The sequence below is a fragment of the Salmo salar genome, chromosome 12, assembly GCF_965601325.2.
Source record: "Salmo salar chromosome 12, fSalSal1, whole genome shotgun sequence".
Lineage (NCBI taxonomy): Eukaryota > Metazoa > Chordata > Actinopteri > Salmoniformes > Salmonidae > Salmo > Salmo salar.
Genome location: NC_138302.1, coordinates 17,860,292 through 17,885,000, shown reverse-complemented (window position 1 = coordinate 17,885,000; position 24,709 = coordinate 17,860,292). Strand labels below are relative to the sequence as shown.

The 24,709-nt window shown below is 42.5% G+C and overlaps 3 protein-coding genes across 23 annotated transcripts in view; 2 read left to right on the top strand and 1 right to left on the bottom strand.

The window, feature by feature from the left end:
• The window catches only part of LOC106564366 (transmembrane channel-like protein 6), a 48,009-nt gene extending 30,864 nt beyond the window's left edge, over positions 1-17,145 (top strand). For all 3 annotated transcript variants that reach the window (XM_082958655.1, XM_082958656.1, XM_082958657.1), the window contains exons 15-22: positions 78-175; positions 2,127-2,222; positions 8,476-8,551; positions 8,730-8,863; positions 8,973-9,149; positions 9,903-9,981; positions 15,365-15,454; positions 15,731-17,145. In XM_082958655.1, the coding sequence (XP_082814781.1) occupies positions 78-175; positions 2,127-2,222; positions 8,476-8,551; positions 8,730-8,863; positions 8,973-9,149; positions 9,903-9,981; positions 15,365-15,454; positions 15,731-15,745 (765 nt within the window). In that variant the 3' untranslated portion in view covers positions 15,746-17,145. The remainder of the gene's footprint in view (positions 1-77; positions 176-2,126; positions 2,223-8,475; positions 8,552-8,729; positions 8,864-8,972; positions 9,150-9,902; positions 9,982-15,364; positions 15,455-15,730) is intronic.
• On the top strand, positions 3,340-8,469 carry LOC145859411 (uncharacterized). 19 transcript variants are annotated; one of them, XM_082958662.1, is made up of 9 exons: positions 3,340-3,734; positions 3,791-3,898; positions 3,955-4,386; positions 4,715-4,777; positions 5,315-5,566; positions 5,915-5,977; positions 6,131-7,096; positions 7,357-8,035; positions 8,148-8,303. In XM_082958662.1, exons 1-7 carry the CDS (start codon positions 3,560-3,562, stop codon positions 6,454-6,456), a joined length of 1,419 nt encoding a protein of 472 aa, XP_082814788.1. In that variant the 5' UTR covers positions 3,340-3,559; the 3' UTR covers positions 6,457-7,096; positions 7,357-8,035; positions 8,148-8,303. The 19 variants fall into 19 exon arrangements, 3 of the variants coding, with proteins under 3 accessions (XP_082814788.1, XP_082814787.1, XP_082814786.1); XM_082958661.1 differs by having other exon boundaries at positions 3,341-3,734; positions 5,315-5,530; positions 5,951-6,058; XM_082958660.1 differs by having other exon boundaries at positions 3,341-3,734; positions 5,915-6,058.
• A 17-nt stretch (positions 17,146-17,162) lies between the features above and the next one.
• Positions 17,163-24,709, bottom strand: part of LOC123725432 (palmitoleoyl-protein carboxylesterase notum1a-like) — a 31,521-nt gene continuing 23,974 nt past the window's right edge. The window contains exons 6-11 of the mRNA XM_045690889.2: positions 23,844-23,946; positions 23,441-23,632; positions 23,063-23,160; positions 22,499-22,646; positions 22,259-22,306; positions 17,163-21,466 (exon numbers count right to left, since the gene is read on the bottom strand). Coding sequence (XP_045546845.2) covers positions 21,094-21,466; positions 22,259-22,306; positions 22,499-22,646; positions 23,063-23,160; positions 23,441-23,632; positions 23,844-23,946 — 962 coding nt within the window. The 3' untranslated portion in view covers positions 17,163-21,093. The remainder of the gene's footprint in view (positions 21,467-22,258; positions 22,307-22,498; positions 22,647-23,062; positions 23,161-23,440; positions 23,633-23,843; positions 23,947-24,709) is intronic.

The window sequence follows — 24,709 nt, the reverse complement described above, 5'->3', positions numbered from 1 at the left end:
ATCTGTGCTGCTGTTATGACTGGTGTTTCATGTGTTGTTGATATTGTTGATGTAGTTTGTTGTGGTGTTGTTGTCAGTGCTGGGAGAGTTTTGTAGGACAAGAGCTGTACCGCTTCCTCCTCATGGACTTCATCTTTACCATACTGGACACCTTCTTTGGAGAGTTCCTCTGGAGGTGGGCTGTCTGTCTGTCTGTTCTGTGTCTGTCTCTGTCTGTCTGTTCTGTCTCTGTCTGTCTGTTCTGTCTCTGTCTGTCTGTTCTCTCTGTCCGTCTGTTCTGTCTCTGTCTGTCTATTCTGTCTCTGTCCCGTCTGTTCTGTCTCTGTCTGTCTATTCTGTCTCTGTCTGTCTGTTCTGTCTCTGTCTGTCTATTCTGTCTCTGTCTGTCTGTTCTGTCTCTGTCTGTCTATTCTGTCTCTGTCTATTCTGTCTCTGTCTGTCTGTTCTGTCTCTGTCTGTCTGTTCTGTCTCTGTCTGTCTGTTCTGTCTCTGTCTGTCTGTTCTGTCTCTGTCTGTCTGTTCTGTCTCTGTCTGTCTGTTCTGTCTCTGTCTGTCTATTCTGTCTCTGTCTGTTCTGTCTCTGTCTCTGTCTGTTCTGTCTCTGTCCGTCTGTTCTGTCTCTGTCTGTCTATTCTGTCTCTGTCTGTCTATTCTGTCTCTGTCTGTCTATTCTGTCTCTGTCTGTCTATTCTGTCTCTGTCTGTCTGTTCTGTCTCTGTCTGTCTGTTCTGTCTCTGTCTGTCTGTTCTGTCTCTGTCTGTCTGTTCTGTCTCTGTCTGTCTGTTCTGTCTCTGTCTGTCTGTTCTGTCTCTGTCTGTCTGTTCTGTCTCTGTCTGTCTGTTCTGTCTCTGTCTGTCTGTTCTGTCTCTGTCTGTCTGTTCTGTCTCTGTCTGTCTGTTCTGTCTCTGTCTGTCTGTTCTGTCTCTGTCTGTCTGTTCTGTCTCTGTCTGTCTATTCTGTCTCTGTCTGTCTATTCTGTCTCTGTCTGTCTATTCTGTCTCTGTCTGTCTGTTCTGTCTCTGTCTGTCTGTTCTCTCTGTCTGTCTGTTCTGTCTCTGTCTGTCTATTCTCTGTCTGTCTGTCTGTTCTGTCTCTGCCTGTCTGTTCTGTCTCTGTCTGTCTGTTCTGTCTCTGTCTGTCTGTTCTGTCTCTGTCTGTCTGTTCTGTCTCTGTCTGTCTGTTCTGTCTCTGTCTGTCTATTCTGTCTCTGTCTGTCTATTCTGTCTCTGTCTGTCTGTTCTGTCTCTGTCTGTCTGTTCTGTCTCTGTCTGTCTGTTCTGTCTCTGTCTGTCTATTCTGTCTCTGTCTGTCTATTCTGTCTCTGTCTGTCTATTCTGTCTCTGTCTGTCTATTCTGTCTCTGTCTGTCTGTTCTGTCTCTGTCTGTCTATTCTGTCTCTGTCTGTCTATTCTGTCTCTGTCTGTCTGTTCTGTCTGTCTGTTCTGTCTCTGTCTGTCTGTTCTGTCTCTGTCTGTCTATTCTGTCTCTGTCTGTCTGTTCTGTCTCTGTCTGTCTATTCTGTCTGTCTGTTCTGTCTCTGTCTGTCTGTTCTGTCTGTCTGTTCTGTCTCTGTCTGTCTATTCTGTCTCTGTCTGTCTGTTCTGTCTCTGTCTGTCTATTCTGTCTGTCTGTCTGTCTATTCTGTCTCTGTCTGTTCTGTCTCTGTCTGTCTATTCTGTCTCTGTCTGTCTGTTCTGTCTCTGTCTGTCTGTTCTGTCTCTGTCTGTCTGTTCTGTCTCTGTCTGTCTGTTCTGTCTCTGTCTGTCTGTTCTGTCTCTGTCTGTCTGTTCTGTCTCTGTCTGTCTGTTCTGTCTCTGTCTGTCTGTTCTGTCTCTGTCTGTCTGTTCTGTCTCTGTCTGTCTGTTCTGTCTCTGTCTGTCTGTTCTGTCTCTGTCCGTCTGTTCTGTCTCTGTGTCTTTCTCTCTCCCTCATATGTTCTTGCTCATAACCTCGGCAACTCATTCAACGCGTTATACAGTCTATTGCTTTCTATCCCATTCTCAATCCTTTATCCCTCTACTTCTTGTCTCTCTCTCTCTCTCTCTCTCTCTCTCTCTGTCTCTCTCTCTGTCTCTCTCTCTGTCTCTCTCTCTCTCTCTCTCTCTCTCTCTGTCTGTCTCCTGCAGGTTGTTTTCTCAGAGGGTGTTGAAGAGGAAAAGAAAGCCTGTGTTTGACATCTCCAGGAACGTGTTGGAACTCATCTACGGACAGACACTGGCCTGGTATGAACTCTAACCCTGGTCCTGCACCTAGCCTTAACCCTGCACCTAGCCTACACCCTGTACCTAGCCTTAACCCTGTACCTAGCCTTAACCCTGCACCTAGCCTTAACCCTGCACCTAGTCTTAACCCTGCACCTAGCCTTAACCCTGCACCTAACCTTAACCCTGCACCTAACCTTAACCCTGCACCTAGCCTTAACCCTGCACCTAGCCTTAACCCTGCACCTAGCCTTAACCCTGTACCTAGCCTTAACCCTGCACCTAGCCTAAACCCTGCACCTAGCCTTAACCCTGTACCTAGCCTTAACCCTGCACCTAGCCTTAACCCTGCACCTAGCCTCAACCCTGCACCTAGCCTCAACCCTGCACCTAGCCTCAACCCTGCACCTAGCCTAAACCCTGCACCTAGCCTTAACCCTGCACCTAGCCTTAACCCTGCACCTAGCCTAAACCCTGCATCTAGCCTTAACCCTGCACCTAGCCTAAACCCTGCACCTAGCCTAAACCCTGCACCTAGCCTAAACCCTGCACCTAGCCTTAACCCTGCACCTAGCCTAAACCCTGCACCTAGCCTAAACCCTGCACCTAGTCTAAACCCTGCACCTAGCCCTGCACCTAGCCTTAACCCTGCACCTAACCCTTAACCCTGCACCTAGCCTAAACCCTGCACCTAGCCTAAACCCTGCACCTAGCCTAAACCCTGCACCTAGCCTAAACCCTGCACCTAGCCTTAAACCTGCACCTAGCCTAAACCCTGCACCTAGCCCTGCACCTAGCCTTAACCCTGCACCTAACCCTTAACACTGCACCTAGCCTAAACCCTGCACCTAGCCTAAACCCTGCACCTAGCCTTAACCCTGCACCTAGCCTTAACCCTGCACCTAGCCTAAACCCTGCACCTAGCCTAAACCCTGCACCTAGCCTAAACCCTGCACCTAGCCTTAAACCTGCACCTAGCCTAAACCCTGCACCTAGCCCTGCACCTAGCCTTAACCCTGCACCTAACCCTTAACACTGCACCTAGCCTAAACCCTGCACCTAGCCTAAACCCTGCACCTAGCCTTAACCCTGCACCTAGCCTTAACCCTGCACCTAGCCTATAACCCTGCACCTAGCCTAAACCCTGCACCTAGCCTAAACCCTGCACCTAGCCTTAACCCTGCACCTAGCCTTAACCCTGCACCTAGCCTAAACCCTGCACCTAGCCCTGCACCTAGCCTTAACTCTGCACCTAGCCCTAACCCTCAACCCTGCACCTAGCCTTAACCCTGCACCTAGCCTAAACCCTGCACCTAGCCTAAATGTCTGTATTGTGGAGGTTGTAGTGATGTTGTATCATGTCTGTGTTGTGGAGGTTGTATCATGTCTGTGTTGTGGAGGTTGTATCATGTCTGTGTTGTGGAGGTTGTGCTGATGTTGTATCATGTCTGTGTTGTGGAGGTTGTAGTGATGTTGTATCATGTCTGTGTTGTGGAGGTTGTAGTGATGTTGTATCATGTCTGTATTGTGGAGGTTGTAGTGATGTTGTATCATGTCTGTATTGTGGAGGTTGTAGTGATGTTGTGGAGGTTGTAGTGATGTTGTATCATGTCTGTGTTGTGGAGGTTGTAGTGATGTTGTATCATGTCTGTGTTGTGGAGGTTGTAGTGATGTTGTATCATGTCTGTATTGTGGAGGTTGTAGTGATGTTGTGGAGGTTGTAGTGATGTTGTATCATGTCTGTATTGTGGAGGTTGTAGTGATGTTGTATCATGTCTGTGTTGTGGAGGTTGGGGTGATGTTGTATCATGTCTGTATTGTGGAGGTTGTAGTGATGTTGTATCATGTCTGTATTGTGGAGGTTGTAGTGATGTTGTATCATGTCTGTATTGTGGAGGTTGTAGTGATGTTGTATCATGTCTGTATTGTGGAGTTTGTAGTGATGTTGTATCATGTCTGTGTTGTGGAGGTTGTAGTGATGTTGTATCATGTCTGTGTTGTGGAGGTTGTGCTGATGTTGTATCATGTCTGTATTGTGGAGGTTGTGCTGATGTTGTATCCTGTCTGTGTTGTGGAGGTTGTAGTGATGTTGTATCATGTCTGTGTTGTGGAGGTTGTAGTGATGTTGTATCATGTCTGTATTGTGGAGGTTGTAGTGATGTTGTATCATGTCTGTATTGTGGAGGTTGTGGTGATGTTGTATCATGTCTGTATTGTGGAGGTTGTGGTGATGTTGTATCCTGTCTGTATTGTGGAGGTTGTAGTGATGTTGTGGAGGTTGTAGTGATGTTGTATCATGTCTGTATTGTGGAGGTTGTAGTGATGTTGTGGAGGTTGTGGTGATGTTGTATCATGTCTGTGTTGTGGAGGTTGTAGTGATGTTGTATCATGTCTGTATTGTGGCGGTTGTAGTGATGTTGTATCCTGTCTGTATTGTGGAGGTTGTAGTGATGTTGTATCATGTCTGTATTGTGGAGGTTGTGTTGATGTTGTATCATGTCTGTATTGTGGAGGTTGTAGTGATGTTGTATCATGTCTGTGTTGTGGAGGTTGTAGTGATGTTGTATCATGTCTGTGTTGTGGAGGTTGGGGTGATGTTGTATCATGTCTGTATTGTGGAGGTTGGGGTGATGTTGTATCATGTCTGTATTGTGGAGGTTGTAGTGATGTTGTATCATGTCTGTATTGTGGAGGTTGTAGTGATGTTGTATCATGTCTGTGTTGTGGAGGTTGGGGTGATGTTGTATCATGTCTGTATTGTGGAGGTTGTAGTGATGTTGTGGAGGTTGTAGTGATGTTGTATCATGTCTGTATTGTGGAGGTTGTAGTGATGTTGTGGAGGTTGTAGTGATGTTGTATCATGTCTGTATTGTGGAGGTTGTAGTGATGTTGTGGAGGTTGTAGTGATGTTGTATCATGTCTGTATTGTGGAGGTTGTAGTGATGTTGTATCATGTCTGTATTGTGGAGGTTGTAGTGATGTTGTATCATGTCTGTATTGTGGCGGTTGTAGTGATGTTGTATCCTGTCTGTATTGTGGAGGTTGTAGTGATGTTGTATCATGTCTGTATTGTGGAGGTTGTGTTGATGTTGTATCATGTCTGTATTGTGGAGGTTGTAGTGATGTTGTATCATGTCTGTGTTGTGGAGGTTGTAGTGATGTTGTATCATGTCTGTGTTGTGGAGGTTGGGGTGATGTTGTATCATGTCTGTATTGTGGAGGTTGGGGTGATGTTGTATCATGTCTGTATTGTGGAGGTTGTAGTGATGTTGTATCATGTCTGTATTGTGGAGGTTGTAGTGATGTTGTATCATGTCTGTGTTGTGGAGGTTGGGGTGATGTTGTATCATGTCTGTATTGTGGAGGTTGTAGTGATGTTGTGGAGGTTGTAGTGATGTTGTATCATGTCTGTATTGTGGAGGTTGTAGTGATGTTGTGGAGGTTGTAGTGATGTTGTATCATGTCTGTATTGTGGAGGTTGTAGTGATGTTGTATCATGTCTGTATTGTGGAGGTTGTAGTGATGTTGTATCATGTCTGTATTGTGGAGGTTGTAGTGATGTTGTATCATGTCTGTATTGTGGAGGTTGTAGTGATGTTGTATCATGTCTGTATTGTGGAGGTTGTAGTGATGTTGTATCATGTCTGTATTGTGGAGGTTGTAGTGATGTTGTATCATGTCTGTATTGTGGAGGTTGTAGTGATGTTGTGGAGGTTGTGCTGATGTTGTATCATGTCTGTGTTGTGGAGGTTGTAGTGATGTTGTATCATGTCTGTGTTGTGGAGGTTGTAGTGATGTTGTATCATGTCTGTATTGTGGAGGTTGTAGTGATGTTGTATCATGTCTGTATTGTGGAGGTTGTAGTGATGTTGTATCCTGTTTGTATTGTGGAGGTTGTAGTGATGTTGTATCATGTCTGTATTGTGGAGGTTGTAGTGATGTTGTATCATGTCTGTGTTGTGGAGGTTGTAGTGATGTTGTATCATGTCTGTATTGTGGAGGTTGTAGTGATGTTGTATCATGTCTGTGTTGTGGAGGTTGTAGTGATGTTGTATCATGTCTGTGTTGTGGAGGTTGGGGTGATGTTGTATCATGTCTGTATTGTGGAGGTTGGGGTGATGTTGTATCATGTCTGTATTGTGGAGGTTGTAGTGATGTTGTATCATGTCTGTATTGTGGAGGTTGTAGTGATGTTGTATCATGTCTGTATTGTGGAGGTTGTAGTGATGTTGTAGTGATGTTGTGGAGGTTGTAGTGATGTATCATGTCTGTATTGTGGAGGTTGTAGTGATGTTGTGGAGGTTGTAGTGATGTATCATGTCTGTATTGTGGAGGTTGTAGTGATGTTGTGGAGGTTGTAGTGATGTTGTATCATGTCTGTATTGTGGAGGTTGTAGTGATGTTGTGGAGGTTGTAGTGATGTTGTATCATGTCTGTATTGTGGAGGTTGTAGTGATGTTGTATCATGTCTGTATTGTGGAGGTTGTAGTGATGTTGTATCATGTCTGTATTGTGGAGGTTGTAGTGATGTTGTATCATGTCTGTATTGTGGAGGTTGTAGTGATGTTGTGGAGGTTGTGCTGATGTTGTATCATGTCTGTGTTGTGGAGGTTGTAGTGATGTTGTATCATGTCTGTATTGTGGAGGTTGTAGTGATGTTGTATCATGTCTGTATTGTGGAGGTTGTAGTGATGTTGTATCATGTCTGTATTGTGGAGGTAGTGATGTTGTATCCTGTCTGTATTGTGGAGGTTGTGTTGATGTTGTATCATGTCTGTATTGTGGAGGTTGTGTTGATGTTGTATCATGTCTGTATTGTGGAGGTTGTAGTGATGTTGTATCATGTCTGTATTGTGGAGGTTGTAGTGATGTTGTATCATGTCTGTATTGTGGAGGTTGTAGTGATGTTGTAGTGATGTTGTGGAGGTTGTAGTGATGTATCATGTCTGTATTGTGGAGGTTGTAGTGATGTTGTAGTGATGTTGTGGAGGTTGTAGTGATGTATCATGTCTGTATTGTGGAGGTTGTAGTGATGTTGTGGAGGTTGTAGTGATGTTGTGGAGGTTGTAGTGATGTTGTATCATGTCTGTATTGTGGAGGTTGTAGTGATGTTGTGGAGGTTGTAGTGATGTTGTATCATGTCTGTATTGTGGAGGTTGTAGTGATGTTGTATCATGTCTGTGTTGTGGAGGTTGTAGTGATGTTGTATCATGTCTGTGTTGTGGAGGTTGTAGTGATGTTGTATCATGTCTGTGTTGTGGAGGTTGGGGTGATGTTGTATCATGTCTGTATTGTGGAGGTTGTAGTGATGTTGTATCATGTCTGTATTGTGGAGGTTGTAGTGATGTTGTATCATGTCTGTGTTGTGGAGGTTGTAGTGATGTTGTATCATGTCTGTATTGTGGAGGTTGTGGTGATGTTGTATCATGTCTGTATTGTGGAGGTTGTAGTGATGTTGTATCATGTCTGTGTTGTGGAGGTTGTAGTGATGTTGTATCATGTCTGTGTTGTGGAGGTTGTAGTGATGTTGTATCATGTCTGTGTTGTGGAGGTTGTAGTGATGTTGTGGAGGTTGTAGTGATGTTGTATCATGTCTGTATTGTGGAGGTTGTAGTGATGTTGTGGTGGTAGTAGTGATGTTGTATCATGTCTGTGTTGTGGAGGCTGTAGTGATGTTGTATCATGTCTGTGTTGTGGAGGTTGTAGTGATGTTGTATCATGTCTGTGTTGTGGAGGTTGTAGTGATGTTGTATCATGTCTGTGTTGTGGAGGTTGTAGTGATGTTGTATCATGTCTGTGTTGTAGTGATGTTGTATCATGTCTGTGTTGTGGAGGTTGTAGTGATGTTGTGGAGGTTGTAGTGATGTTGTATCATGTCTGTGTTGTGGAGGTTGTAGTGATGTTGTATCATGTCTGTGTTGTGGAGGTTGTAGTGATGTTGTGGAGGTTGTAGTGATGTTGTATCATGTCTGTATTGTGGAGGTTGTAGTGATGTTGTATCATGTCTGTGTTGTGGAGGTTGTAGTGATGTTGTATCATGTCTGTATTGTGGAGGTTGTAGTGATGTTGTATCATGTCTGTGTTGTGGAGGTTGTAGTGATGTTGTGGAGGTTGTAGTGATGTTGTATCATGTCTGTATTGTGGAGGTTGTAGTGATGTTGTATCATGTCTGTGTTGTGGAGGTTGTAGTGATGTTGTGGAGGTTGTAGTGATGTTGTATCATGTCTGTATTGTGGAGGTTGTAGTGATGTTGTATCATGTCTGTGTTGTTTAGGTTGGGGGTGTTGTTCACTCCTCTGCTTCCTGCTGTACAGATCATCAAACTACTGCTTCTCTTCTACATGAAGCAGGTACGTACACCTCTGTACTGATCACTGTGCCATGATCATACAGGTAACTGGACTATGTAGACCAATTACTATCCAACTACAACTGAATGTCAACTGACCTTTAACCTTGTCTTGACTCACAAACTGTTCTCTGACCGTATCCTGACAGTACTCTCTGTGTGTGTCCCTCCCCCACCAGACTAGTGTAATGATGAACTGCCAGTCCCCTAGGAAGCCCTATAGAGCCAGTCAGATGAGCACCATCTTCATCACTCTCCTCTGCTGCCCTTCCTTCCTGGGGGCTGCTGTTTGTGTCAGCTACACCATGTGGAGGTAAGGAGAGATGGACACATGTCAGTGACACACACATACCTGCAATATACATTATTCACATAGATAACATAGTATATCAATCTCTCTCCCTCCCCTCCTCTCCCTCCAGTATCCGTCCGTCTGAGTCATGCGGGCCGTTCCGTAGCCTGTCCACTATGTTCCAGTCAGGGAAGCTGTGGGTGAAGGAGTTGGAGACACACAACCCTAACCTGGCCTGGTTAGCCTGGGTTCACAGCTACATAGTGGAGAATCCTCTGTTTCTGTTCCTGGCTGCTGGGATCTTCCTGTGAGTGGCACACACACACACACACACACACACACACACACACACACACACACACACACACACACACACACAGACCGGTGTACAGACACAGACAGGTACACACACACACAGACCGGTGTACAGACACAGACAGGTACACACACACACAGACCGGTGTAAAGACACAGACAGGTACACACACACACAGACCGGTGTACAGACACAGACAGGTACACACACACACACAGACCGGTGTACAGACACAGACAGGTACACAGACCGGTGTACAGACACAGACAGGTACACACACACACAGACCGGTGTACAGACACAGACAGGTACACACACACACAGACCGGTGTACAGACACAGACAGGTACACACACACACAGACCGGTGTACAGACACAGACAGGTACACACACACACACACACACACACACACACACAACACAACACACACACACACACACACACACACAGACCGGTGTACAGACAGACAGGTACAGACAGGTACAGACAGACAGACAGACAGACAGACAGACAGACAGACAGACAGACAGACAGACACCTTTCCTGACTAGCCTGGGCTCACAGCTACATGGTGGAGAACCTCTGTTCCTGGTATCTTCCTGTAAGCAGGATGATTGTTTGTGTCAAATCCCATAAAACTAAGTTCCTTCAGGTTGCTTTGATCATTTCCATTTCTGTCAGTATCTCTGTAAAAGAGAACGTTGTTGTGATTGTGTTTTCATACTGTCCCTGTGTCTCTCAGGATAGTGATTTACTTCAACACCCAGGTGGTGGATGGACAGAGGAAGATTATCAGTCTGCTGCAGGAGCAAATAGAAAACGTAACGTCTCTCAACTCTCTTATACAATACTAATGTGTCTTAACCCTTTATAACAGTGTTATCCAGATAGAAAACGTTATCTCTCAACTCTCTTATACAATACTAATGTGTCTTAACCCTTTATAACAGTGTTATCCAGATAGAAAACGTTATCTCTCAACTCTCTTATACAATACTAATGTGTCTTAACCCTTTATAACAGTGTTATCCAGATAGAAAACGTTATCTCTCAACTCTCTTATACAATACTAATGTGTCTTAACCCTTTATAACAGTGTTATCCAGATAGAAAACGTTATCTCTCAACTCTCTTATACAATACTAATGTGTCTTAACCCTTTATAACAGTGTTATCCAGATAGAAAACGTTATCTCTCAACTCTCTTATACAATACTAATGTGTCTTAACCCTTTACAACAGTGTTATCCAGATAGAAAACGTTATCTCTCAACTCTCTTATACAATACTAATGTGTCTTAACCCTTTACAACAGTGTTATCCAGATAGAAAACGTTATCTCTCAACTCTCTTATACAATACTAATGTGTCTTAACCCTTTACAACAGTGTTATCCAGATAGAAAACGTTATCTCTCAACTCTCTTATACAATACTAATGTGACTTAACCCTTTATAACAGTGTGACTTAACCCTTTATAAAAGTGTTATCCAGATAGAAAATGTTATCTCTCAACTCTCTTATACAATACTAATGTGACTTAACCCTTTATAACAGTGTGATTTAACCCTTTATAACAGTGTTATCCAGATAGAAAACGTTATGTCTCAACTCTCTTATACAATACTAATGTGACTTAACCCTTTATAACAGTGTGACTTAACCCTTTATAAAAGTGTTATCCAGATAGAAAACGTTATCTCTCAACTCTCTTATACAATACTAATGTGTCTTAACCCTTTATAACAGTGTGATTTAACCTTTATAAAAGTGTTATCCAGATAGAAAACGTTATCTCTCAACTCTCTTATACAATACTAATGTGTCTTAACCCTTTATAACAGTGTTATCCAGATAGAAAACGTTATCTCTCAACTCTCTTATACAATACTAATGTGACTTAACCCTTTATAACAGTGTTATCCAGATAGAAAACGTTATGTCTCAACTCTCTTATACAATACTAATGTGATTTAACCCTTTATAACAGTGTTATCCAGATAGAAAACGTTATGTCTCAACTCTCTTATACAATACTAATGTGACTTAACCCTTTATAACAGTGTTATCCAGATAGAAAACGTTATCTCTCAACTCTCTTATACAATACTAATGTGACTTAACCCTTTATAACAGTGTTATCCAGATAGAAAACGTTATCTCTCAACTCTCTTATACAATACTAATGTGTCTTAACCCTTTATAACAGTGTTATCCAGATAGAAAACGTTATCTCTCAACTCTCTTATACAATACTAATGTGTCTTAACCCTTTATAACAGTGTTATCCAGATAGAAAACGTTATGTCTCAACTCTCTTATACAATACTAATGTGTCTTAACCCTTTATAACAGTGTTATCCAGATAGAAAACGTTATCTCTCAACTCTCTTATACAATACTAATGTGTCTTAACCCTTTATAACAGTGTTATCCAGATAGAAAACGTTATGTCTCAACTCTCTTATACAATACTAATGTGTCTTAACCCTTTATAACAGTGTTATCCAGATAGAAAACGTTATGTCTCAACTCTCTTATACAATACTAATGTGACTTAACCCTTTATAACAGTGTTATCCAGATAGAAAACGTTATGTCTCAACTCTCTTATACAATACTAATGTGACTTAACCCTTTATAACAGTGTTATCCAGATAGAAAACGTTATCTCTCAACTCTCTTATACAATACTAATGTGTCTTAACCCTTTATAACAGTGTTATCCAGATAGAAAACGTTATGTCTCAACTCTCTTATACAATACTAATGTGTCTTAACCCTTTATAACAGTGTTATCCAGATAGAAAACGTTATGTCTCAACTCTCTTATACAATACTAATGTGTCTTAACCCTTTATAACAGTGTTATCCAGATAGAAAACGTTATGTCTCAACTCTCTTATACAATACTAATGTGTCTTAACCCTTTATAACAGTGTTATCCAGATAGAAAACGTTATCTCTCAACTCTCTTATACAATACTAATGTGTCTTAACCCTTTATAACAGTGTGATTTAACCCTTTATAACAGTGTTATCCAGATAGAAAACGTTATGTCTCAACTCTCTTATACAATACTAATGTGTCTTAACCCTTTATAACAGTGTGATTTAACCCTTTATAACAGTGTTATCCAGATAGAAAACGTTATCTCTCAACTCTCTTATACAATACTAATGTGACTTAACCCTTTATAACAGTGTTATCCAGATAGAAAACGTTATCTCTCAACTCTCTTATACAATACTAATGTGACTTAACCCTTTATAACAGTGTGACTTAACCCTTTATAAAAGTGTTATCCAGATAGAAAACGTTATCTCTCAACTCTCTTATACAATACTAATGTGACTTAACCCTTTATAACAGTGTGACTTAACCCTTTATAACAGTGTTATCCAGATAGAAAACGTTATGTCTCAACTCTCTTATACAATACTAATGTGTCTTAACCCTTTATAACAGTGTTATCCAGATAGAAAACGTTATGTCTCAACTCTCTTATACAATACTAATGTGACTTAACCCTTTATAACAGTGTTATCCAGATAGAAAACGTTATGTCTCAACTCTCTTATACAATACTAATGTGACTTAACCCTTTATAACAGTGTTATCCAGATAGAAAACGTTATCTCTCAACTCTCTTATACAATACTAATGTGTCTTAACCCTTTATAACAGTGTTATCCAGATAGAAAACGTTATGTCTCAACTCTCTTATACAATACTAATGTGTCTTAACCCTTTATAACAGTGTTATCCAGATAGAAAACGTTATCTCTCAACTCTCTTATACAATACTAATGTGTCTTAACCCTTTATAACAGTGTTATCCAGATAGAAAACGTTATGTCTCAACTCTCTTATACAATACTAATGTGACTTAACCCTTTATAACAGTGTGATTTAACCCTTTATAAAAGTGTTATCCAGATAGAAAACGTTATGTCTCAACTCTCTTATACAATACTAATGTGACTTAACCCTTTATAAAAGTGTTATCCAGATAGAAAACGAACACCTCATTTAATTACAATACTGTCATAATAACACTGTAGTAAATATGTACCTGTAGAAAACATCTGAAACCCTTCCTCTTCAGAGGATCTTAAATAACCCCTTTTCCCACCTGACTAGGTCTGACTTTGCTGATAGCTACTTTATTGAGAAAGAATGTACTTACTATGACTGTGATGTGGTTGTCTCACCTAGCTATCATAAGATGAATGCATTAACTGTAAGTCTCTCTGGATCAGAGCGTCTGCTAAATGACTCACTAACTGTAAGTCTCTCTGGATCAGAGCGTCTGCTAAATGACTCTAACTGTAAGTCTCTCTGGATCAGAGCGTCTGCTAAATGACTCACTAACTGTAAGTCTCTCTGGATCAGAGCGTCTGCTAAATGACTCACTAACTGTAAGTCTCTCTGGATCAGAGCGTCTGCTAAATGACTCACTAACTGTAAGTCTCTCTGGATCAGAGCGTCTGCTAAATGACTCACTAACTGTAAGTCTCTCTGGATCAGAGCGTCTGCTAAATGACTCACTAACTGTAAGTCTCTCTGGATCAGAGCGTCTGCTAAATGACTCACTAACTGTAAGTCTCTCTGGATCAGAGCGTCTGCTAAATGACTCACTAACTGTAAGTCTCTCTGGATCAGAGTGTCTGCTAAATGACTCACTAACTGTAAGTCTCTCTGGATCAGAGCGTCTGCTAAATGACTCACTAACTGTAAGTCTCTCTGGATCAGAGCGTCTGCTAAATGATTCACTAACTGTAAGTCTCTCTGGATCAGAGCGTCTGCTAAATGACTCACTAACTGTAAGTCTCTCTGTATCAGAGCGTCTGCTAAATGACTCACTAACTGTAAGTCTCTCTGGATCAGAGCGTCTGCTAAATGACTCACTAACTGTAAGTCTCTCTGGATCAGAGCGTCTGCTAAATGACTCACTAACTGTAAGTCTCTCTGGATCAGAGCGTCTGCTAAATGATTCACTAACTGTAAGTCTCTCTGGATCAGAGCGTCTGCTAAATGACTCACTAACTGTAAGTCTCTCTGGATCAGAGCGTCTGCTAAATGACTCACTAACTGTAAGTCTCTCTGGATCAGAGCGTCTGCTAAATGACTCACTAACTGTAAGTCTCTCTGGATCAGAGCGTCTGCTAAATGACTCACTAACTGTAAGTCTCTCTGGATCAGAGCGTCTGCTAAATGACTAAAATGTCAATGTAGAAAATGTACGTTCAACACTCTGTGTATACAAGCACTTAACTTGTCATGGAGTGTTCTAACACTGTGTACAATGTGTTAATGGAGTGTTCTAACACTGTGTACAATGTGTTAATGGAGTGTTCTAACACTGTGTACAATGTGTTAATGGAGTGTTCTAACACTGTACAATGTGTTAATGGAGTGTTCTAACACTGTGTACAATGTGTTAATGGAGTGTTCTAACACTGTGTACAATGTGTTAATGGAGTGTTCTAACACTGTGTACAATGTGTTAATGGAGTGTTCTAACACTGTGTACAATGTGTTAATGGAGTGTTCTAACACTGTGTACAATGTGTTAATGGAGTGTTCTAACACTGTGTATAATGGAGTGTTTTAACACTGTGTATAATGGAGTGTTCTAACACTGTGTATAATGGAGTGTTCTAACACTGTGTATAATGGAGTGTTCTAACACTGTATAATGGAGTGTTTTAACACTGTGTATAATGGAGTATTCTAACACTGTGTATAATGGAGTGTTTTAACACTGTGTATAATGGAGTATTCTAACACTGTGTTTATAATGTGTTAATGGAGTGTTCTAACACTGTGTATAATGGAGTGTTTTAATACTGTGTATAATGGCGTGTTCTAACACTGTGTACAATGTGTTAATGGAGTGTTCTAACACTGTGTACAATGTGTTAATGGAGTGTTCTAACACTGTGTATAATGGAGTAATGGAGTATTCTAACACTGTTAATGGAGTGTTTTAACACTGTGTATAATGTGTTAATAGAGTGTTCTAACACTGTGTTAATAGAGTGTTCTAACACTGTGTTAATAGAGTGTTCTAACACTGTGTTAATAGAGTGTTCTAACACTGTGTTAATAGAGTGTTCTAACACTGTGTTAATAGAGTGTTCTAACACTGTGTTAATAGAGTGTTCTAACACTGTGTTAATAGAGTGTTGTGTCTCTAGGAGGGGGAGGATAAGAAGTTCCTGATCACTCGTCTCCAGGCCATCCACCAGCAGAAACGACCCCTCTCCCCTCGCAGACTCACCAGTCAGGTGTGTGTATGAGAGAGAGAGAGAGAGAGAGAGAGAGAGAGAGAGAGAGAGAAGAGAGGAGAGAGAGAGAGAGGAGGAGAGAGAGAGAGAGAGAGGAGAGAGAGGAGGAGAGAGAGAGAGAGAGAGAGAGAGAGAGAGAGAGAGAGAGAATGGGAGAGAATGGGGAGAGTATGTGTATGAAGGAGGGAGAGTGTGTGTGCGTGGCTGCATGCATTCTTTTGTTCCCAATTTTTCCTGGCTCACATTTCTGACCATTTTCTCCTGTCCTCTTCCCAGGATTCCAACAGCTAGCATTCCAACTACTGAAACGGCATTCTCTCCCTTCTCAGTGGAGGGAATATCTCAGAAAATCTCTGAATAGCTTTGGAAAATGTCCTGAATGGACACAAACTGGATGTAGCTCTCCTCTCCTGTCTCTAGGAAGAGTTGTTAAGGAATTCTTCAACTGAAAAACTATTCTCATAGGATATCCTCTTTCCCAGGAGGCTGAGTTGGGACTGGGACTATTAAGGAATTTACTTGTTTACAATAACAAATCCCACATACGCCAAAGCGTGATTCTGATAGGATCCACACTCTTTCCCAGGAATCAGGTCCATATAAGGATTGGGAATAGGATTGGGAATGGGACAAAGCAGGTTTTCCCTCTTCTAATAACAGGCTACACCTCATAGGGAAAGACCACTGTCTTTATAGGATCTTACTAAGGCCAAGCCATAGGCTACACCTTACTGTAACTAGGCTACATAGGAAAATACCACTGAGTTTATATGAACTTACTATGGCCAAGACATAGGCTACACCTTACTGTAACTAGGCTACATAGGAAAATACCACTGAGTTTATATGAACTTACTATGGCCAAGACATAGGCTACACCTTACTGTTTGTTCTTCATATAAAATGAAAGGACATGCCACTGTCACAAAACAATTGTTTATCGAAGCTCAATACTTTCAGCCAATGATCTTTGTCCTTTTTTAACTTGGATTGGAACCCCTGGTCCTGAGAGAGGATGTAGGGGTGAAGAGGTGAGGAAACGAGACTGGGATACGGTGTGCTTGTAGGGACACAGAACGGAATGCGCTTTTTGGAAACAATCTTTTTTTTCTCACAACTTTGAATAGGGAACAGATGAAATGACAATAAGCTGCTGACACAAAGGATTTAAACAGTGGCATTGTTAAGCAGGGGGAATTCTGTGAAATATAGGATTTGTATTTTTTAATTGTAAATAGTGTGAATTTTTTATTTTTTATTACTTTAATGCTTTTATTGTATGAACTGGTATTTTGTCAACAACCCTTTCATACCAGCTGTGAACAAATAGGTTATTTCTTTCCGTTTGTGATATAAAATGATTTTGATATGTTTTTATGTTAATTGGTGGTCAGTCTCATCTCTGCTTCTGAAATGCCACTCTTCCCTACATAGTGCACAACTTTATAGGGCGCTGGTCATAAGTAGTGCACTATGTAGAGAATAGGGTACCTTTTGGGACGCATCCTATGTTTACTGTGTCTGTAGGAGGAATCCACCTCTTAGTATCGGGCGATCTGATTGGTTCGTTCAAACAGGAAATGGTCTTAGAAGATCAACCACTGGAACAGTACGTTATTTGAATGTCTCTTTTTGTTTTTAAGTTGTTTTATTGTTTGTATACTTTATACATAATTAAATGTTTTACTATATTTGTGTGTGTATTTGCTTATCTGATGTGTACCTAGTGGTTATGCTACACTTCGCACTTGTACTTTTCAGTGGAGAAATCTAATAGAAATCATTGAAAAAATACATCTTTCTATTATTTAACACAATTATAATGTATTACAGACATGCAATCAGCACCATAAAAAGAGCTAAATATATTGACAATTTCCAAAGAGTCACTTTCCTGCCGTAATAGCACATACATGATACACCTAATAAATATGAAGTAGAATAGCACATACATGATACACCTAATAAATATGAAGTAGAATAGCACACATACATGATACACCTAATAAATATGAAGTAGAATAGCACACATACATGATACACCTAATAAAATATGAAGTAGAATAGCACACATACATGATACACCTAATAAATATGAAGTAGAATAGCACACATACATGATACACCTAATAAATATGAAGTAGAATAGCACACATACATGATACACCTAATAAATATGAAGTAGAATAGCACACATACATGATACACCTAATCCAATAAATATCAACTCCTAAGTAGCTTGAGTTTAGGGTTGCAAAATTCCCAGGTTTTCCAGAAATCCTGGTTGGATGATTCCCAGATTCTCTGTTTATTCCCTCCTGATTCCAGGAAACTTCCAACCGGGATTTCAGGAACATTTTGTGAAAGTTACCGAAAATGTGCAACCCTTCGTTGAGTTCAAACAGTTAATCACATAACCTTTTAGAGATATTAAAGTATAACCCATTATTATCCTTGTAAAATATAACCCATTATTATCCTTGTAAAATATAACCCATTATTATCCTTGTATAATATAACCCATTATTATCCTTGTAAAATATAACCCATTATTATCCTTGTATAATATAACCCATTATTATCCTTGTATAATATAACCCATTATTATCTTTGTATAAAAGCATATGTGGCTAAAAGCACCAGTCAGTATTATTTACCCAGGGAGAGTTGGAAGCAGCAAGAATACAAATGTTTGTAATTCTCAAAATGTCCAGTAGAGAGCGCCATATCATAAATCTCTCCCATTCCCCACATACTGTATCAGCCATCCATCCAGACATCTCTCCCATTCCCCACATACTGTATCAGCCATCCATCCAGACATCTCTCCCATTCCCCACATACTGTATCAGACATCCATCCAGACAGCTCTCCCATTCCCCACATACTGTATCAGCCATCCATCCAGACAGCTCTCCCATTCCCCACATACTGTATCAACCATCCATCCAGACAGCTCTCCCATTCCCCACATACTGTATCAGCCATCCATCCAGACATCTCTCCCATTCCCCACATACTGTATCAGCCATCCATCCAGACAGCTCTCCCATTCCCCACATACTGTATCAGCCATCCATCCAGACAGCTCTCCCATTCCCCACATACTGTATCAGCCATCCATCCAGACATCTCTCCCATTCCCCACATACTGTATCAGACATCCATCCAGACATCTCTCCCATTCCCCACATACTGTATCAGACATCCATCCAGACATCTCTCCCATTCCCCACATACTGTATCAGCCATCCATCCAGACATCTCTCCCATTCCCCACATACTGTATCAGACATCCATCCAGACATCTCTCCCATTCCCCACATACTGTATCAGACATCCATCCAGACATTCCCCACATACTGTATCAGCCATCCATCCAGACATTCCCCACATACTGTATCAGCCATCCATCCAGACATTCCCCACATACTGTATCAGCCATCCATCCAGACAGCTCTCCCATTCCCCACATACTGTATCAGCCATCCATCCAGACAGCTCTCCCATTCCCCACATACTGTATCAGCCATCCATCCAGACAGCTCTCCCATTCCCCACATACTGTATCAGACATCCATCCAGACAGCTCTCCCATTCCCCACATACTGTATCAGCCATCCATCCAGACATTCCCCACATACTGTATCAACCATCCATCCAGACAGCTCTCCCATTCCCCACATACTGTATCAGCCATCCATCCAGACATTCCCCACATACTGTATCAACCATCCATCCAGACAGCTCTCCCATTCCCCACATACTGTATCAGCCATCCATCCAGACAGCTCTCCCATTCCCCACATACTGTATCAGCCATCCATCCAGACATTCCCCACATACTGTATCAGACATCCATCCAGACAGCTCTCCCATTCCCCACATACTGTATCAGACATCCATCCAGACAGCTCTCCCATTCCCCACATACTGTATCAGACATCCATCCAGACAGCTCTCCCATTCCCCACATACTGTATCAGCCATCCATCCAGACAGCTCTCCCATTCCCCACATACTGTATCAGACATCCATCCAGACAGCTCTCCCATTCCCCACATACTGTATCAGCCATCCATCCAGACATTCCCCACATACTGTATCAGCCATCCATCCAGACATTCCCCACATACTGTATCAGCCATCCATCCAGACATCTCTCCCATTGCCCACATACTGTATCAGACATCCTTCCAGACATTCCCCACATACTGTATCAGCCATCCATCCAGACATTCCCCACATACTGTATCAGCCATCCATCCAGACATTCCCCACATACTGTATCAGCCATCCATCTCTCACTCTGCTAGTAGCCTATGTTTAGGTGTGGCAGTCTCCATCCATCTCTCACTCTGTTAGTAGCCTATGTTTAGGTGTGGCAGTCTCCATCCATCTCTCACTCTGTTAGTAGCCTATGTTTAGGTGTGGCAGTCTCCATCCATCTCTCACTCTGTTAGTAGCCTATGTTTAGGTGTGGCAGTCTCCATCCATCTCTCACTCTGTTAGTAGCCTATGTTTAGGTGTGGCAGTCTCCATCCATCTCTCACTCTGTTAGTAGCCTATGTTTAGGTGTGGCAGTCTCCATCCATCTCTGCTGGTGAGTTCAGATGTGGCAGTAGGCTATGTGGTCGTTAGAGACAATTCTAATCAATCAGTTCTAGTGAACCCTGTTACTATGGCTGTGTTTACACAGGCAGCCCAATTCTGGTATTTTGCCCAATTATTGGTAAAAGACCCTGATCTGATTGGTTAGAAGACCAATTAGTGGAAATAGATCAGAATTAGGCTGCCCGTGTAAACGTAGCCTATGAGGGGCTCGCTATAATCCAGTGCCTTCCATATCAGAAGCTTGATTCTGTATCTTCTGTAGCATTGATCAAAATTATAATTGAAGTCTATCAAGTCATTACAGTCTGAGGATTCCACTTCATATACATACACAACTTCTACATCTATGCATATATATATTTTCAAAATCCACAAGTCCGTTGTCTTATTTACTTTAAAACGAACAGATTGTGTTCCAAATGGCACTCTATTCACAATATAGTGCACTAGTTTTGACCAGAGCCCTATGGGGGAATCTAATGCCATTTGGGATAGTATCCTTAAAACAGATGACGTTCCATTTATGTATGTCTTTTCACACCCGAATAATTATTTCAGTATAGTTTAGTTCTGTTCAGGTTTGGTTGAGTTGAGTTCAGCATTGTTGAGTAAAGCATTGTTCAGTTGTTTGAACTCAAACTTAGCAGTTCCGTTGTTGTGTTCTAATAACTAAAAATGAGTTATTATCCAGTTGAGTTAAGTCGAGTTTTGTCCCGTTGCAGACAGTATTCAAGCTGCGTTCAGAGTTGAGGTGTTTTGAGTTGCACCAAGTCAAAGTTCTGAATTCAGATCCATTGAGTCCAGTTCAGTTTAGCACAGCAACTTTTTCTGCTCAGTTCTGTTGCTTTTGGGGTTTGCTCAGTTTCGTTCAGTCCTGTTGCTTAGAGTTCAGTTCTGTTTCTATTCTGTTGTTGCATTGAGTTCCGTTCATCTCCACCAAAGCGTTCTTTGGTCCATGCCCTGCTGTGTCAGAGTGTGTGTGTATGTGCGTTTCCTTGCAGCTACCTGTGTGAGTCTCTCCCTGCTCAGTTCCCGTTATTCAGCATCCCCAGCAGTTTCCCTGCGTCCATGCCCTGTTGCTGGGCCATCTTGGCAACATCAAACCCCATGTGTTTCAGGAACTGGATCACGCTCATTTCCTGTCCGGTGGTCTGATCCCTTATAGTGGGACAGGTGGGATTACAGTGAGGCCAGGGGCAGCTGTCAATCAGACGCAGAGGACAGCCCCTTGGAGGCGAAGCTGGGGGCAGAGCCTTGTTGGGGGTGGGGTTAGGATTGTTGCTATGGGTGTTGTTGTTGGAGGATCTTTGGTGGAGGTTGTTGTCGTGGAGACCACGGTCCCAGCAGTGTAGGGCTCTGGGGAGGGAGGTTCCTTTGACTTGGATGTCCATCCAGTAACTATGGTAACAGGGGGAGGAGCGGAAAGGAGGTTAGAAATGGGAGAGGTACCGGTCAAGTCACTCATTTTTTTGCAAAGCTCCAAGTTAAGGTTATGATATGTCTAATCTGAGACCCAGTTATGATATGTCTAATCTGAGACCCAGTTATGATATGTCTAATCTGAGACCCAGTTATGATATGTCTAATCTGAGACCCAGTTATGATATGTCTAATCTAAGACCCAGTTATGATATGTCTAATCTAAGACCCAGTTATGATATGTCTAATCTGAGACCCAGTTATGATATGTCTAATCTAAGACCCAGTTATGATATGTCTAATCTGAGACCCAGTTATGATATGTCTAATCTGAGACCCAGTTATGATATGTCTAATCTGAGACCCAGTTATGATATGTGTAAGCTGAGACCCAGTTATGATATGTCTAAGCTGAGACCCAGTTATGATATGTCTAATCTGAGACCCAGTTATGATATGTGTAAGCTGAGACCCAGTTATGATATGTCTAAACTGAGACCCAGTTATGATATGTCTAAGCTGAGACCCAGTTATGATATGTCTAAGCTAAGACCCAGTTATGATATGTCTAAGCTGAGACCCAGTTATGATATGTCTAAGCTGAGACCCAGTTATGATATGTCTAATCTGAGACCCAGTTATGATATGTCTAAACTGAGACCCAGTTATGATATGTCTAAGCTAAGACCCAGTTATGATATGTCTAAACTAAGACCCAGTTATGATATGTCTAATCTAAGACCCAGTTATGATCAGTGACTGTTCACTCACTTCCTGGTGATGACCTCATGGGATAGGCAGGCTGGAGCAAACAGGGCCCTGGCAGTCAGAACAGACAGATCAATCAACGTGATCAGAGGAGAGTTAACATTCCACATAACATAAAATGTTAACATTCTTTAGGGAATAAAACAGGAAGTTATGGTATGTATGTGTGTTTGTACATTATTGTGTGTGTGTGTCTGTGTGTACTATCCAATGTGTGTGTGTGTGTGTGTGTGTGTGTCTTACGGGACGTCTTTGAGTGTGTTCCTCAGCTCGTTGCCCAAATTCTGTATGTATCTCCATTGTCCCTCGTGGACCGGATGACCAGTCAGGTGGATGTTATCTACTGTTAACTGGGCCTCATCAAATAACCACTGGACCACAAACACTGGACCTGGAGAGAGAGAGAGGGGTTAGAGGGGGGGAGGCGGTGGGAGGTGAGAGAGGGAGGAGGGAGGGAGGGGGAGGCGGGAAGGGGAGGCGGGAAGGGGGGAGGAAGAGAGAGAGGGGGGCCTCATCAAATAGGCCTCATCAAATAACACTGGACCTGGAGAGAGAGAGAGGGGTTAGAGGGGGGGAGGCGGCGGGAGGGGAGAGAGGGAGGAGGGAGGGAGGGGGAGAGAGGGAGGGGGAGGCGGGAAGAGAGAGAGGGGGGCCTCATCAAATAACACTGGACCTGGAGAGAAAGAGAGAGTGCTAGAGAGAGACAGAGAGAGGGAGAGAGAGAGAAAGAAAGAGGGAGGGAGAGAGAGGGAGAGAGACAGAGACACAGAGAGAGAGAGGGAGAGAGTACTAGAAACACTCTCTTACTCTTGAGCGTGGGGTAGACTTTATATCCGAAGAAGCAGTTCCACTCCTCTCCTATGTGAGTCTGTCTGCAGCTCTCTGGCACCACACTACCCCAGTACCTAGACAGGAAACAGGAAGTATAGTCACAGTTGTCACTCGTATGGTCACTCGTTGTCTCTCCCTCTACCTCCCTCTCCCCCTCATCTCTCCCTCCCTCCTTCTCTCTCTCTCCCTCCCCTCCTTCCCTCTCTCCCCTCCCTCCCTCCTTCTCTCTCCCTCCTTCTCTCCCTCCCTCCCTCCTTCCTTCCTTCCTTCCTTCCTTCCTTCCTTCCTTCCTTCCTTCCTTCCTTCCTTCCTTCTCTCTCTCTCCCTCCTTCCCTCTCTCCTTCCCTCTCTCACCTGATTCCTCTCCTGATAGCCTCAGTAGGGTCACAGCTGATGATGCTGTGACAGTCTGTAGATCTGTACTGCTTGTTATCCAGGAACCAGCCAGAGTCAGCCAGACCCCGGACCTGAATCTCCCCGTGTCCCCGGGACTCCAGGTGCTCCGCCACACGGTCCACGTTCAGTAGTACACCTGTACCCCCCGCACTGGGGGGGGGGGGGTAGCGAGAGAGAGAGAGAGAGAGAGAGAGAGAGAGAGAAAAAACATTCCGTAATCCAGAGAGAGGGAAATAAGGAGAGCTGGAGAGGCCAGAGGGACAGATTGAGGGAGAAACAGACGGATGTCCAAAAAAAGTAAGTAAAGTAAAAAGGTTTGAGACTGTGGTGATTTTATCAGACACACACACAGTGTACTGACCTGCTCCCAGCCAGTAGCAGGATCTTAGCGCTGTCCAGTCCTTTAGTAAGCAGCTCATTAACTACCTCCATAATGATCACTGAGCCCATGAACGCATAGTCACCTACACAGAGAGAAACATACACACAACATGAAGACAGGCACAGTAGACACATTGATTGATAGCTTGTTATACAACCGGTGGGTCTAATCCTAAATGCTGATTGGTTAAAACCGCATTCTAGCCAGTGTCTATTCCACAAGTTACCACCAGCTAAATCTATGATGTTCAAATGCCTATTTACTCTGTTCCATCTGACTGCACAATCCACTGTCTCATCAGCCCAGCCAGGCAATTTATAAACTTCATCAAACCTTGCTGTCTGTCTCTCCGACATTTGCAACATTGTTTCAATATTCAAATTCGATCTCCAGCTGTCGCGTAGTAATGAACGTTTTGGGATGAGTCAGGCTGGAAGCTTTTCTCAGCCAGTCGAAATAATGAATCAGCATATTTTTTGGTGTATATGTACAAAAAAATGTCAATAGAAAACAGTTCAAACAAAGTGCAGCTAGTTTGCAGTCTTTCCAGGTTCAGTTTGAAGTGATTGTGTTAGCTGTGTTGTTGGCTAGCTCCTCTGAAGAACAGTGTCCTGGCGAGAGAGCACATTTTCTATGTCAGGTGAAATCGCGCCAGATTAGCTCATTGTTGTGGATGTATTCAAATAAATGTAGTTGGCTAGCTAGCAAGCAAGGGATCGGAACGTTACCAGCCAGTATGGCAATAGAACATTTAGAACCAACGAATGGGTCGCGTCTCTGGCAACCCAACTGATAGAACGAACGAATGGGTCGCGTCTCTGGCAACCCAACTGATAGAACGAACG